Source organism: Ipomoea nil, unplaced genomic scaffold (assembly GCF_001879475.1).
Source record: "Ipomoea nil cultivar Tokyo-kokei standard unplaced genomic scaffold, Asagao_1.1 scaffold1421, whole genome shotgun sequence".
Classification (NCBI taxonomy): domain Eukaryota; kingdom Viridiplantae; phylum Streptophyta; class Magnoliopsida; order Solanales; family Convolvulaceae; genus Ipomoea; species Ipomoea nil.
In genome coordinates, this window is record NW_017617849.1 from 4,954,136 (window position 1) to 4,968,679 (window position 14,544).

Consider the following 14,544-nt stretch of genomic DNA (forward strand, 5'->3'; position numbering starts at 1 on the left):
TATTACCCGTACCCTCTCAACACCACAGTTATTCCCCAATCATTTTGCTTTTTTTTTTTTATACCAAAATTATATAATCTGATCAAGAATAAATCAGTGACAAAATAAGTAAAACATTATTCTTCTTTTCAAATAAATTTGATTGTATTAACACTTTTTCGGTTGAGTAATTAAGGATAATGGGCACAATTTGGGATAAGAAGTAAAAAGATTTTAACTTTTTTCCCGGATAGTGTTCACATGCTACATTGCGTGATTGCCACCTTCGCCAACCAACCAGAAAAGAAGCCCACTCATTTCCCCCATACCTCACCCACACTAACCATGAGATGAAAAAGAAAGAGTGAAAGGAAGAGCATATCAACACAGAGACAAAAAGCAGAAACAGAAGATACTATAGATCAGTGAGCTGGAAAACCCGTCATTTCTGAACCCCGTCCGTTGGTACTTCTCTCAGATTTTTTTTTTTTTTTTTTTTTAAAGAAAGTGTAACGATGATGTGTTACATAGGGAAAGCGACGAAGATCTTCATCTTCATAGTCACGGTTCTGGTGGTTACTGGGCTTGTCTTGGGATTCGGGCTCCTTCGCCATCGTACTCACAAGGAAAGCAACAAAACTTGCTACGGCGATTCCTGCAATCCGGACCCCCAAGCTTCTCCCATTGTTATCCCCAATCCAAGCCCTACTGCCCCACCAACCACCGTCTCCCCCAATCCCATTACGCAGCTGCCGCCGCCGCCGCCGCCTAGCCCGGACATTCCTAATTCACCTCCTCCTCCGCCGCCTCAGTTACCGGATACCCAACCGCCGCCGCCTCAACCGCAGGACACGCAACCGCCGCCGCCCCTGCCTCCTGCCGTATCGGCTCCGCCGCCAACATTGAGTCCTCCCAGCGCAGCACTGGTGGCCTCAGGTCCGGTCCATTCTTAGCTAGCTAGTCCTTGGAATATTGCAATTTTTTCTATTGATCCATTGGTTTTTTGCATTTTTTTCAATTTTCCCCCTTTCATGTTTTCCCTATTGTAATTTGGATGAGCCTCTCCAGGATCTGTATAGAGAAATTGCAAATCTCTAAACTTTGATTTCCCCTTTTTTTTTTTTTTTTAATTCTTCTATTTTTCAATTACAATTTACAAGTATCCCATTCGAATTATATAAATTTTGCATTATTAATAATTAATAATATTATTAAATCCTAAAATCAATGCATTAGTATATTTATTTATTAGTAGGAAAAATACCAAAAGCACAAGGGGATTTTAATTTAGAAAAAAAAATGAATTCTCACAAATTTCAGTTTGATACCAACCACTATTAAATTTAACACTCACATTTTTATTAAAAATTGGTTCATTTTTAAAAATTTGTTTTAGGGTGCTAAGAGCCTTAAAATGTCAATTTTTCATAATATAATAGATTCCGACCAGTATATTTTAGTATTCAAATATATTATTTTTAAATAACTTGAACAAAGAAACACTCCGTAATTTATATATGAAATGTTTGCAGAATTTCGTTTAAGAAAAAATAGAGAGATTTTGTATGGAGAAGAAAATCATAATTTGAGGCATGAGAAAACATTTTGTCCAACCTAAGGTATTTATATGAGAACTGAAATTCATTAATTATAATGGCATTGACAATTGAATTGTCAATTTTTAAAAATTTCAATGTTAATAATCAGTTTCAAAATTAATTCTGATTAAATTAAAAATTAGACATAAGTATATATGTAAACATGTTGTGTATATATTAACACATTGTGATGTATCACCATAAGGTGTTGATTTTGACATGAATATAATAACTGAGTGTAATATGATTTTCAGAATTTTTTTGAGTTATAATGTTTGCATTATTAAGTAGTGATTGCAAAAAAAAATTCATCACTCAAAAAATATATATGAAATTAATCCAAGAGTAATAAAAGAAAATAAAAAAAAATTAATCAAAAGAGATAGTACTTTTAATATAATTTATTTATGTCTTTAAACTTAATTCGACATCAATAGTTTCGGAGAGAGGAGTACAAAAACTTTTTTGGTGATACTGGGAATGTGTAGTGCAGGACTGGGAAAGACGTAGTCAAACGTTGGGAAACGTAGTCAAACATCCACGTAGGAATAGCCAAGCACTGGTCACGGGTCATTTGGATCCCCATTTTAACGTTTTTAATAACACATTAACGTTTAGAGAATGTAGTGTGCAACCCATTTCCAGACCACCAAGGACTGCTCTATCTCACTACTAACATTTTTTTGTATCTGTTACAGCTTTTTACCTTTTTAAAGGTTTAAAAAGGATTAGTGTAAAGTAAAATATATTTAAAATATTAGAGATTGTAGTCACCCAATGATAGACTTCATTTCTTTAACTAACCCTTAATTATACTAAGAGGACATTTAAGAATATCGCTCGGGGCCAATAGCTAACATGTTGTGTATGAGAAGGAAAAACGTTTTGTATATTCAACATGTTTACACAAAACAAATTAAAGTAGTTATTTTTATATTTTATTTTTGCCAACTACTCTATCCGTCACTTTTATGGATTTAGAGTAATTGAGACTTCCTTGTCATCTCTTTCATAGATTCTTCAAGACGATTTTATACACAGTTCAAACCTAAGAAGAAGATTTTATTGCTTTGTTGGTTTCACAGCTACATAGTAATCGGTCGGCGGGCCAACACAACCGTAAAAAAAAATAAAGAAACGTTGGGACAGCAAATGAGCAATTGTTGCTAGAAGATCATAATTGGAACCCCTTACATTGTGACTCCAGGGGTATTTATATATGCTTAAGTTGTAGAGAGAGCTTAATAAATTTGAGCTTTGAAAACTTACTTAAACTAATTTAAGCCTTGTTAGGAATTAGACATTTCTGACGCTGGGAATCGTGATTCACCCGCCTTCTGCCAACTGCCTACCATCTTCACTCGACCGCCTAGTTAGGACTCCTGATTGGATAGCCTATTTGAGCAGCCCGACTGGGTACCCTACCTGAGTATCCAACATCTATCTCTTCAATCCTTTTATTCTTATTTATGTCAAAATAGGAAACCAAACTCCTATCCTATTTTCGGTACACATTGGGAAACAATACAGCCGGTGCACTCAACACTCAACATTTATTTTCTTATTCTTTTTTCCAACTAGGCATCTTTTATTCATACGGATTACGGAGTGTATAATTATTTTTTATTCATTAAACAATTTTTCTAATGAATAAATCTATTTTATTTTTGTGGCTATTTTCTTGGATCGAAGATGAATATGACGTCCTCGGCTATATAAAATTTCCAGAAACGGCATGGAGCAGGCTGCCTCTGTGTTTATAAAGACGGAGTAATTAAGAAAATAAAATTTAAAAAGAAAATGCTGATGTAAGCACTATATTCTACTCCAGAGCGTTTACTTTTGGACCGCCACTCTTATTAATGTGGCCGTCAAATTTCCGCCGGCCATTTCAAACACACCGTACATCTCAGTACCCCGGAGAAAGAATTCAAGAAACGCCATGGAAACCGATTCCAACTGGCTTATTGACTATGAAATGATGGACGATATCTCCTCCGCCGTCTCCGCCACCGCTAGCTTCCCGTCGTCGGCCACCATTGACTTCAGCTGGGTTTCTCAAACCGTCAACTATTCCTCCACTGCAACGTGAGTGTTATTACTTGCACTGCCTCTTAGAAACCATTTTCTTTCTCAAGTATCTATCTAAGCGATCACAGAAATATATGAACTCGTAAATTAGTAACTTGCTTCAGTTGATATTAAAGAGTCAGTAAAGCTGACAACTTTAGGTGGTATTGTGAATTGGGCTGCCAAAAGTTTCATCTTTTTATAGATTTTGTTAAAGGGGTACGGTGTTCTTTTCTGATGACTCTGCAATCTATTTCAGAGGGTCAACTGCCTGCCAATTTGAGGATACTGAAGTGTGTAAAGAGGCAGGGTCACGAAAACGGTATTTAAATTAATAAAGTACCTTCAATTCTTTTGAGTCTGTCTTAGGTAATTAACAGCTGAATATATCATATCGTCTGTAATTGCATAGTACGTACTATGATGTTCTTCGATCTTGCAAGAAATAGGAAAAAGAACAAGATTGAAAGATTGTAGCTTCTAATTGGTTTTTATCACACTGAGTTCTATCATCATTAATATTGTGGCCGGGCTGGATTGTTGGCCTGGTGTCTCTTTTATGCTTTCTTATATATATATTCAGGTTAAAGTTAGAGACATGCATCCCATCTGGAAGCAAGGCATGTCGGGAGAAAATGCGGAGGGACCTAATTAATGAGAGGTAGGTACGTATGGTACAATATAATCTCTGTCTCTGATCTGATCTTAGATTGTATCTTGCAAACTAACATGCACAGACTACACATACATAATGCTCTCTAATGCCATATATATATATGCTTCAATAATCCATATCTCATTTATGTATGTGGTGAATAAATTTAAGGTTCCTAGAATTGAGTTCCATCCTTGAGCCTACAAGGCCGCCAAAAACAGACAAGATTGCCATACTGAGTGGGGCTGTTCGCGTTGTGACTTCACTACGAACTGAAATCGAGAAGCTGAAGGAGTCGAATTTGGAGCTGGTGGAGAAAATTCATGAATTAAAGGTGGACTACTTAGCTTGTTATCCAACTACATATCAGATGATCAGATTTGTAGGGAAACATATATATCATAGTCTTTTGCATTTTGGATCAGGCAGAGAAAATGGAGCTCCGTGATGAGAAGCAAAAGCTGAAGGAAGATAAGATGAAACTGGAGCAGCAAGTTAATGGCGCCGCCATGTTTGCAAAGCCTGCAAGCTTCTCTCATCCAATCTTAAACTTGGAAGGGCAAGTCGCGGCTGGGAAGAAGATGATGCCTGTTGTTGGGTACCCTGGCTTTGCCATGTGGCAGTTTATGCAACCCACCATTGTTGACACTTCCCAGGATCATGTGCTCCATCCTCCAGTTGCATAAGTCTTTGGAGTCCCGGCCTATCCATCTTGCGCTCGATGGAATATATATGTTTTAAGTTATTTTAAATACTCCGTATAGTAATAATATCACCATCTATTGAGAACAAACTATTTGATGGTGTGGTGTTTGTGTGAACGTACTACTTGATCCCGTGGATCTGTTTGTCAGGCCTGTGGTTTTTTGTTTTTCTGGCTTTCTGCAGTGATGAGTTATGGATGGAGACTCATATCTTTTATCTTCTGATTTTAATTTGAGCAATCTTAGCTTATGTTTTCTCAACGTTATATTTTTGGGTATGCATAATAATCCGGATCTATCTGTAGGAAATTAATTAAGTGGATAGGGAAGATCAGATCAGATGAGATGAATGTGGAATTAAAATGGAAGCAAAAGTTTAAACCATCACTCAGGATAAGCAGTCATGCATAATCGAGAATGAACAGTACAACATTCATCTGTAATGGAGACCAATTAATTTGTGTATAGTAAAATTAAATTAAAGCCTAAGGATCGGAGCCAGCATGAAGAAGATAAAGGCGAAGGCCGCAGCAACGACATTGACTTTGTTGGCCGATGACGGTAGAGGAGGCGGCAGCTGAGATTCACGATCACCGCCGGCAGGAGCAGGAGAAATCGTCCCTGGGAAATCCAGAGCCGGCGGTGATGCTGCTGCAGCAGCGGTTGAAGGGTCTTCCGCTACCGGTGACAGGGCAGCTGGGCTTTCTGCAGTTGCCTTGGACGGTGCTGCCGCAGGCAGTGCAGGGGCTATTTCCAGCGCCGGAGAATTAACCGGAGCAGCGACAGGGGCGGTGGCGGAAGGCGTTGATGGTGATGGAGCGGGTGATGATGGGGTTGTAGAAACTGCTGCTGGCGGCGGAGCAGCCGCGGCGAGGACATTGACTTGGAGTTTCATTCCCATGGAACAATGTCCCATCGTTCCACATATGAAGTATCTCTTGCCGGCGGCGGTAAGAGGCACAACGGAATTACCGCCGGAATTAGTTGACAGCGGGTTTGCTGACGTGCAGGAATCGTAGTCAGCCTTGGAAACTTCATTCACATCATGCATCGGTGAATACGTAAAGACTTCAATTTGATCAAGACAACAAAACACCAACAAAAAAAAAAAAAAACATTCATTTTAGTACAGTTGCCAATGCAACAACATACATGTTAAAGAACGAACGAAAGAACTTACTGAGATTATCTCCGACCATAAATGTTTCCGATGATGCCCAAGATTGGAGATTGGTAGATGTATCCCATCCACCATTTGGACCACCCACAGTGTGATTTGCTGCCATGGCTGATCCAACCACCATGCTTATTAAAGCCACACTCATCATCAATGTTCTCACCATTAATGCCATTTTAGGATCTGTATGTATGTTTTCTAGACCGCAAAATATCTCTAAATTTGCTTCTTAATTAGGCTCTGATCTCTTTTAGACTTAGGTTTGGTTTATGGCAATGTCTCCTATTTATATGTACGCCAAAGAATATTGTATGTGTATAAAAATTGTATATTTCCATGGGAGTTGCAGAGTATTATAGAAATATGCATATTGCATAGGTTTTGGTTGGTTCATGGAAGGCATGTCCTGGAGAAGACTTTTTCGTGGAGATGGTCACCATAACTCACCTAATCATTATAGCCAACCACAACTACTTGAATATATTTAAATAAAAAAAGGGGGGAAATTTTAATGCCACTTGAAAAGTCCTCCGTATCATGCATGTGACTCTGTGATTAATATTTACTAATCACATGGCTGAGACTAATTAGAAGGGTTAAAATATCTCAATTCCAACTATCTGTTTTTTTTTTTTTTTTCAACAATTAGTTTTGTAATTACAAGATTTCAAGGTTAACTCTGTGTAAGAGTTGTTTATTGACCTTCTTGATTTGAATTAGTCAACTATAAACCACTTATGCTGGTTTACCCCATTGTAATCCTTTCTCAACTAGGGTCAGAAGGCAAACTTCACAAAAACACACATTTAGATAAAGGTTGTGGGCTTTACCATAAATCAAAAGAATATCTCATTTTTATTATTTGGACCAAGAGTCACCATCGGTTATTAAAAAAAAAAAAAAAAAAAAAAACTTAAATTTGTCCCAAAATGGGTGGCTGAGTGGAGGCATCATGATTCTTGTACCCGACAATCACAACTTCAATTATTGCAAACACACTCTTTGTTGAACCCGCCACACTACTCGAACAAGCTAGGTCTCTGTCGTACAAGATCTTCATAGGGGCCTGGGCTTATCCAGCACATATCTTCGGATGTAATTTCTCTCGTTTTCAAAAAAAAAAAAAAAAAAAACTTTTGGATATACCGAAAGATTTGTTAAAATTGATATGATAATAAGTATATATAGTTGCGGTAGTTGGGACTGAAATATTGCAGTTGATAGTAGTTAGAAATGAAGTTCATCGAAGTATGTTTTCCATCTTATAATTTTGTAAATCCTGGTGGAATGGGAATGGGTGGGTTTGGTGTTTTAGTTGAGCATCATCATATATGTATTCCATCTTCAATTGGCCTTGGGTTCTTAGTAGGTTATCTTAATATTTGCACCACTTTTTTTTGCTTTAAAAAAAAAAAAAAAAAGAGTGATACAAATTTTTTGTCCTGAGCAGACCCTATATGTAGGAGGCACACCATACTCACGGGTTTGGCCAGATTGATTTTTCCATACAAAAGGTTTCAAACTCCCAACATCTCTAAGGGACAATAGTGCATGATCATTCACGCCAATCAAGCTGATTATGTATCCAAAATTCGAATGCATTGTATATTTATCTAACAATGTCTTTGGTAGAATTGTCTTAAATAAGATATGATTAAAATTTGATTGAATTAATTTATTTCACAAAATACAAATACCAATACCAATATAGTATAAAAGAAAAGTTAATTAAAGTCGTAATTAAATTTGCATCGAATACATACCACATTTTCTAAGTTGGTATTACAAAATACTCCGTAACAAACAATTACAGTAAGTAATAAATTTACAACCCCTAAAAATTCGTTAAAAATATTACATTTCTTTTATAAATACTCCCTAACAAACAATTTATTATTGATTGTTATTATATTTTTCAGTATATATATTACATTATCATATTACTTAGATCTGTCCCACAAATTCATAAGATGATTTCACATGAGACTCACTCTTCAATTTGATATTATGATAATACCTATCAAAATGAATATAACTAATTAATGGACGATTAGCCAAGACTTAGTCAGTTTCCTAATGACCCAACTTGCTTTAATAATTTGCGTTAATGCGAAATCGTGTTGCCGAATGCACATGGAAGCAAATCAAATTAATATTTCATAAAATCTTATTTTGAAAATATATAGTGCAAATTTTCTTTGGGGAAAAACTAATTAATTCGTACTTTCGTAGGAAAGCAGTTCATCCTAATGTATAGTTGCCAGTTTGCCACAATCATTAGTCAAACAAATTAAAGATTAAACTGATAATTTTTTTTTTTTTTAAAACGCCCCAAAATATATAAAGGTTTAGTAAAATTAGAGTTAATTATTGAAATGGTCAATTAACTAAAACAAAATTATCAATTTGGTCATTGATTTTTTTTTTTTTGTCTAATTAAGTCCTCAATTTTAAAAATCTTAACCAATTTGGTCATCTGTTTGTTTAGATATTAGATATCTGTTTACTCGGAACCAAATTGATAATTTCGCTATAGTCAATGGAATATTTCGGTCATCACATGCACCATTTATTCTCTTATTAAACTAAAGAGTTAATTACTAAAATGGTCCATTGACTATAGCAAAATTATCAATTTGATCTCGAGTAAATAGACGTTTGACGATTAAACAAACGGAGGACCAAATTAATTAAGATTTTAAAAATTAAGAACTTAAGCAACAAAAAAAAAAGTCAAATATTGAATTGATAATTTCGTTATAGTCAGAAAATCATTTAAGTAATTAACTCGTAAAATTATGCGTTTAAACTTTTAATTAGATCAATGTTAAGCCCAAACAGTGTAATGTCCTACCGACATATCAACATATTGAACATATAATATATAAATATCTAACTATTAACTTAAATTTTTAATTAAAACAAAACCTATTATCCTTTACGTACGCACTACGCACCTGAGTCCATTTAAGCTTCCGTCGGAATAAGAGGCGTGCAGTGCAATCGGTGTTCACTTCTTTGGCTTCTGTCCTATACTAGCTTGTTCCAGCGGCCCATTATATATAAATGGATTTGTGAAATGAGATTTTATATGCAAGTGCATGCTAAGTACGTTCGTGTACTGGAAGTACTAAAAACAGCATCTATGTACTTCAGATTTAGCCATCACAAATTAAACCTACCTAATTGAAATAATAATAAAAAACTACATGATAGAATATATTATAAGTCGACTCAAACTGATCCGAGAGCACGAAGTAAGAACGGAGCTCCGGGATGATGCTACGTGTCTAAGCTGGTCGCCTCGGCCGCATTGCCCGGTCTCCAGATCAGGCGCGGTCAAAGCGGGAATAACCGCTTTCCCGGATTCAGGAGGGCAGTTAGAAGGCCAGTGGCTTGTATAAAAAAGTCCTTCCTTTGTCCAATTAAGACACGTTCACCTTCTACTCATTATTGTCCTAATCAAGCGTTGTAATAGCTTATTAGCGATATTCAATACAATATTCGGTCCTCGCGACTTTGCAACGACATCGTTTTATTCTTTTACTACCTACGTTCTTAACCGGGTTTGATAATTCGGGTCCATCCCGGGTAATTATAATTAAATCCATCACTACCCGTTGGTTTTTATCACTACCTAGTGTAGTCCGTCAGCGGGCCAATATGACCGAACGGATGAGAACTTCAAATAATTGAGATGGAAAAATAAATTGAACACCATATTTTTTTTACATGAAAATCACGGGCCTTTTTGGACAGTGTCAAGCTACGACCAACTATTTTTGTATGTAGTTTTATACATGAGCAAGTCGGATCTCTCTTCCTCAGCTCCCCCTTTCTTGCTAGAAAGTAGAAGTCCAACCTTCCTCTTAGAAAATAGCCATTCTAAAACCTGTGCAATGTGACTCCTAGCGGGTTTTATATATAAAGAATTTACTGAAAATAAAAAAAGTCTTACAAATTTAACTTTAGAAAATCTTCCTTACTTGAGTTTTGATTCCTTCCTTAAGGGTGAGATTCAAGTGAGAAATATGGTAACAAATTTTCTAATATTTCTAGGGTGCCAATTCGGACTCTTGCTTCACGACTGGCCATTGGGATGACCACTTGCTGGTGGTCGACGACGAGCTGGTCACCTTCTCATCTTGACTACTTAGCGAAGCTGACTAGGTATCCATCACTACCTTTTTATATTAATTGTGACAGATACTCTAATAAATGAAAGACACATAAATGGTCTAGTTAATGAGATTGACTAGATTAAAATAATCATAGAAATAATTATTACAGGCAAAGTTAAAAAAAAAAAAAAAAAAAAAAAAAAAAAAAACATTAAGGAATATTTCATCTCCATGAAGGGCCACTGCTCCTTTATGAAGGAGTGACCATGAATAAACACCACTCATCGGGAAGAATGGGGCTGAAACAAAGCAATATTCATTACTATTCCTTTTCCCTCCGGTCCTTCCTGCAATAAAAAATGATTTCTAGCTTCCTGTACACTTAATTAAGATTGGTAAACCCAAGTGTAAGACAAGAATTTTTATTTACTACTTTTCTTCTATTCCTTTCTAGCTGGAAAGCTTTCAATTCCCATTTAATCGAGACACGTGTTCTAGGCTCTTCATCTTGTTCTAGTCTCAGAAAAAGATCGAGTTTATATAGATCAGATAGTGAAGACTTGTCCATCCAGTTGAGAATTATATTGAAAATGGTGTCTTGAGCCATTTCTCAGTCCCTCCGATCCAAAGTCTTCATCAAGTCTGTTCTTTAATTTAGAATTTTACATTGAAGTATAGATGAAGTCTAGAATTTGGTTCCATTGCCTTTATTCAACAAACTTTGGGCTTAAAAGAAACCATGACAAACTGGGAACTATAGTCTAGCTAGCTTCAATTCACATTATATTTTTCATACAACAATTCAAAAAACTCCCACCCCCATGTCGAATGCAGGCGACCAAAAAGATGGCTGCCAGCGCGGAGTCGTCTTACCCCTTCTAGACAATGCGGTGCTCGACAGAATTCTGGACATTCACGGCCCAGAAAACATTGAATTCAATATGTCGCCTATGATCAAAGTCATTCAGGATATCGTGTACAAATCCAATCACTTCCCAGATACTATTGTAAGTATAGTAGTAGTCATTTATATATACTAGACTAGATTGCTAGGATGGTGCAATTTTAATGGCGTCGAGTCACATAATAAACTCTACTGTTACGTTGCTTTTATGTATGTAGTCTGAGAAACCAACGTTCAGATATGAAGACGTTATGAAGACGATGCACGAAAGTCTTGCATTTAAAATAAGTGTCATTTCATGCGAGGTAATTAATTAACAATATCTCATCATTAGCCAAGCATAAACCTTTTTTTTTTTTTAAGTTTTGACGTGGAATTATATATATTTTATATATATATATATATATATATGCGTGCAGATATTGGGAAGCTGTTACAGGACAGAAGACATACTGGAAACAACGTTGTCCATGTTTACTGCACTGTCTAGCTATTCATGGATGGCGAAAGGAGTGGTCGCCTTGGCAGCTTTTGCCGTAAACTATGGACAATTCCGGCTGGTTGTCGAGCCGCGTTCCACCGGCGGCGATGATACAGCTACGGTGGTGGCGTTTCTGGAGCAAGTGCCTGTGGAAATGTGTGAAACGGATTTGTATAAAGATATTACGGACTTAGCCGACGCCTTGCTGCTTCTGATTAGGACCACTTGGAAGCTGCTCTGTTTTTACACCAAATTCATCAAGCCTGGTGCAGAGGCAATAAAAAGGCTTAATCATCAACTCCCCACCATTATCAGTTGGATAATTCAGAGTATCGTCGTCTGCCAATCGCTAATCACAAACCTCGCCCACACCGGATACGAGTATGTATATATCTGCGTTTACTTCAATTCTCTGTTTTTTAAAAAGAATTGAGAATTGTGTTTAGTTAGTTCATGGGTAGTACTGCAAAGACATCGGATCTAGTCCTGATAGTCACAGTATGGGAATTACCGGGCACTGGTCCTCCTATTTTTTGTGGGTATCAGACATTTATCCTTCTACTTAATGGACCACTGAGTCAGATTAGGGTAAAAAATGGGGAATTTTACATAACCATATGATGATAGGGTATGAATTTATAGGTACATGTCATCAAGTGCAGAGGAGTGGGAGCTATCATGTCTAAAGCAGAAAGTGACCTCTTATTTCAATGAATTTGGTTAGTCCAATATTTTTGTTTGTTCTGATCAATTTTTATACTAAAGAATTCTGGAAATTCTAACCACATTAACTCTGAAGAAATTAGTGCGGCTGAGGAGCTAGCCAACCTTTTTCCTAAGGATAACATCACCGTTCTAAAACAAGTGATTTGCTCGGAGGAAATCATGAATATGGCACTGTCTGTTGGTGCCAGGACAAAACATGTAGGTTTAATTTAATTTGCAGATACTAATAAGTTGAACATATATTATGTTATCCTAACTTTCTTCACATTAATTAAAAAGCCCGGATTAGCCAAAGTTGATACTCTGGAGAAGAAGCGAGTGCTGCTATACCTCTCAACCCTTGATCTAGATGATGCTGAGATCAAAGCCGTGGAAAGGATACACGAAATCATCAAGAAATCCAACATGGTGTTGGTGTGGTTGCCTGTTCTGGATAAGCCTGAGGACTGGAAGGAATTTGAAGACAACATAGGATTATTCGAACAGAAACGAGGTTTAATGCCATGGCATGTGGTACGGAAGCCTCAATTTCTTGATCCCACCATTATTGCATTCATCAAGAATAGCTGGGAGCTGGAGAAGAAGTCCAAGATCATGGTATTTGACTCAGAAGGCAGACTGGAGAAGGAAAACGCCTTGCCCATGATTCTGGTTTGGGGAAGCTTGGCTTCTCCTTTCACTACATCCAAGGAAGATGAGCTCTGGAGATCTGAGAAACAATGGAACTTAGAGTTACTCCTCACGGTTCCTATGCGAGCCGATCTCAAGCTAAATGTAAGCTAAGCTCAATCTTTAATTTGACACTGGTAACAAGATTATATATTCTGGAATTGTTTTTTTTTTTTTTTTCAGATTGAAGAAGACAAATATATCTGCCTGTTTGGAGGAGAAGAAGTGAACTGGATCGAGCAATTCACGGAGCTAACAGAGCACGCCGTGAAAGATTCAGGAGTTTCCATGGAGATGCGTTACATAGGCGGAAGCATCCCGAGGAACACGGAGGAAATCCACAAAGCTAAAGTTGCGGAGAGTTGGAATAACATATTCATAGACAGGAGTTTGAGTTGGCTATTCTGGGCGAGGATCGAGGTTATGTTCGACTACTGTCTGAAACGAGGAATCAATTGGGACAAAGATTCCGGCAATCCAATCCTGGAGGGACTGGTGACAATGCGCAGCTTCGACAAAAGCCGGCGAGGATGGGCGATGATATGCAAAGGGGCAGACAAAATTACTAGGGCTTTTTCCGATGTTATGCTCAAGTGCTTCGAGGAGTACGATGAGAAATGGAAGAGAGAGGTGAAGGGAGGGGAATATTTTCTTGAAGCACTCAAGTCACGTATTGAACAGAACTGTGAGACGCTGTACTTTCCCCAGTCGTCTGAAGGAATACCGGAGAAGAAGATCTGCGTTGTGTGTAGGCGCGTGATGAGGAAATCATTCACGTTTAGTTGCTGGGGCGAGGATGATGCCGGCGACGGAAAACAAGAGACTCCGGCCAAGACAAAGGATGCAGGCCCTGCAATGGCGGACAGTGCTGAATCGTCCCATTCAAATCAAAGTTCAGATACTTCAACAACACAGAAATAGTGTAAAACGTACTTATTGCCTTATATTCATCATATAATAACTGTTTTTTCTATGAACTCTGTTTCTCCACATTACTGTATTTTAATTTGTTTCTTCTTTCTCCGGATTGTGTTGAATTGGTCCATTCCCTCCAATGTAAAAATGTGTGTATTTTTTTTTTTTTTTTAAGAATTACCCCATAAATGACATAAAGTAGATCACACGTTTTATTTTTATTTTTTCTCTCAATAAAATCTGAACAAGTGACTAAAATAATACTCTATCAATGAGAAAGTTCACTTATCAGTTTCCTTGAAAAATTTGTATGTATAAGTATAAAGCTATCGATACCACCTTGACTTGTACCTTAATTGCTTCAAATTTAATATCAAGTTCGACTCCTTCTAAGGAGTCACCGATTGACTTTCTTAGCCGATTAATCATGTGTAACTTAAGTTAATTTGCCTGCTTGTAATCTACGATCAAAAGTGTTATGCTCATATGCATTACATCCTAATGCACTCATACATGCATCAACATTAATCCTGGTCTATGTGTTG

The 14,544-nt window shown here is 37.0% G+C and overlaps 4 protein-coding genes across 6 annotated transcripts; 3 read left to right on the forward strand and 1 right to left on the reverse strand.

Moving 5' to 3' along the window:
- The first annotated feature begins 494 nt into the window (after positions 1-494).
- Positions 495-932, forward strand: LOC109187409 (vegetative cell wall protein gp1). The gene has a single exon (XM_019337594.1). The coding sequence runs from the start codon at positions 495-497 to the stop codon at positions 930-932; it is 438 nt and encodes a 145-aa protein (XP_019193139.1).
- A 2,085-nt stretch (positions 933-3,017) lies between these two features.
- LOC109187244 (transcription factor bHLH115-like) lies at positions 3,018-5,235 on the forward strand. 2 transcript variants are annotated; one of them, XM_019337404.1, is made up of 6 exons: positions 3,018-3,474; positions 3,506-3,665; positions 3,907-3,969; positions 4,231-4,308; positions 4,474-4,636; positions 4,728-5,235. In XM_019337404.1, exons 2-6 carry the CDS (start codon positions 3,520-3,522, stop codon positions 4,986-4,988), a joined length of 711 nt encoding a protein of 236 aa, XP_019192949.1. In that variant the 5' UTR covers positions 3,018-3,474; positions 3,506-3,519; the 3' UTR covers positions 4,989-5,235. The 2 variants fall into 2 exon arrangements, with proteins under 2 accessions (XP_019192949.1, XP_019192948.1); XM_019337403.1 differs by having other exon boundaries at positions 3,018-3,665.
- Positions 5,236-5,342: 107 nt separating this feature from the next.
- Positions 5,343-6,466, reverse strand: LOC109187243 (uclacyanin 1-like). Of its 2 annotated transcripts, XM_019337402.1 has the most exons (3): positions 6,187-6,466; positions 5,701-6,074; positions 5,343-5,658 (listed from the first exon to the last, which is right to left on the reverse strand). In XM_019337402.1, exons 1-3 carry the CDS (start codon positions 6,356-6,358, stop codon positions 5,485-5,487), a joined length of 720 nt encoding a protein of 239 aa, XP_019192947.1. In that variant the 5' UTR covers positions 6,359-6,466; the 3' UTR covers positions 5,343-5,484. The 2 variants fall into 2 exon arrangements, with proteins under 2 accessions (XP_019192947.1, XP_019192946.1); XM_019337401.1 differs by having other exon boundaries at positions 5,343-6,074.
- A 4,452-nt stretch (positions 6,467-10,918) lies between these two features.
- Positions 10,919-14,195, forward strand: LOC109187302 (protein SIEVE ELEMENT OCCLUSION B-like). The gene is made up of 7 exons (XM_019337482.1): positions 10,919-11,311; positions 11,427-11,513; positions 11,628-12,070; positions 12,332-12,408; positions 12,489-12,613; positions 12,695-13,189; positions 13,268-14,195. Exons 1-7 carry the CDS (start codon positions 11,126-11,128, stop codon positions 14,003-14,005), a joined length of 2,151 nt encoding a protein of 716 aa, XP_019193027.1. The 5' UTR covers positions 10,919-11,125; the 3' UTR covers positions 14,006-14,195.
- Positions 14,196-14,544: the final 349 nt, after the last annotated feature.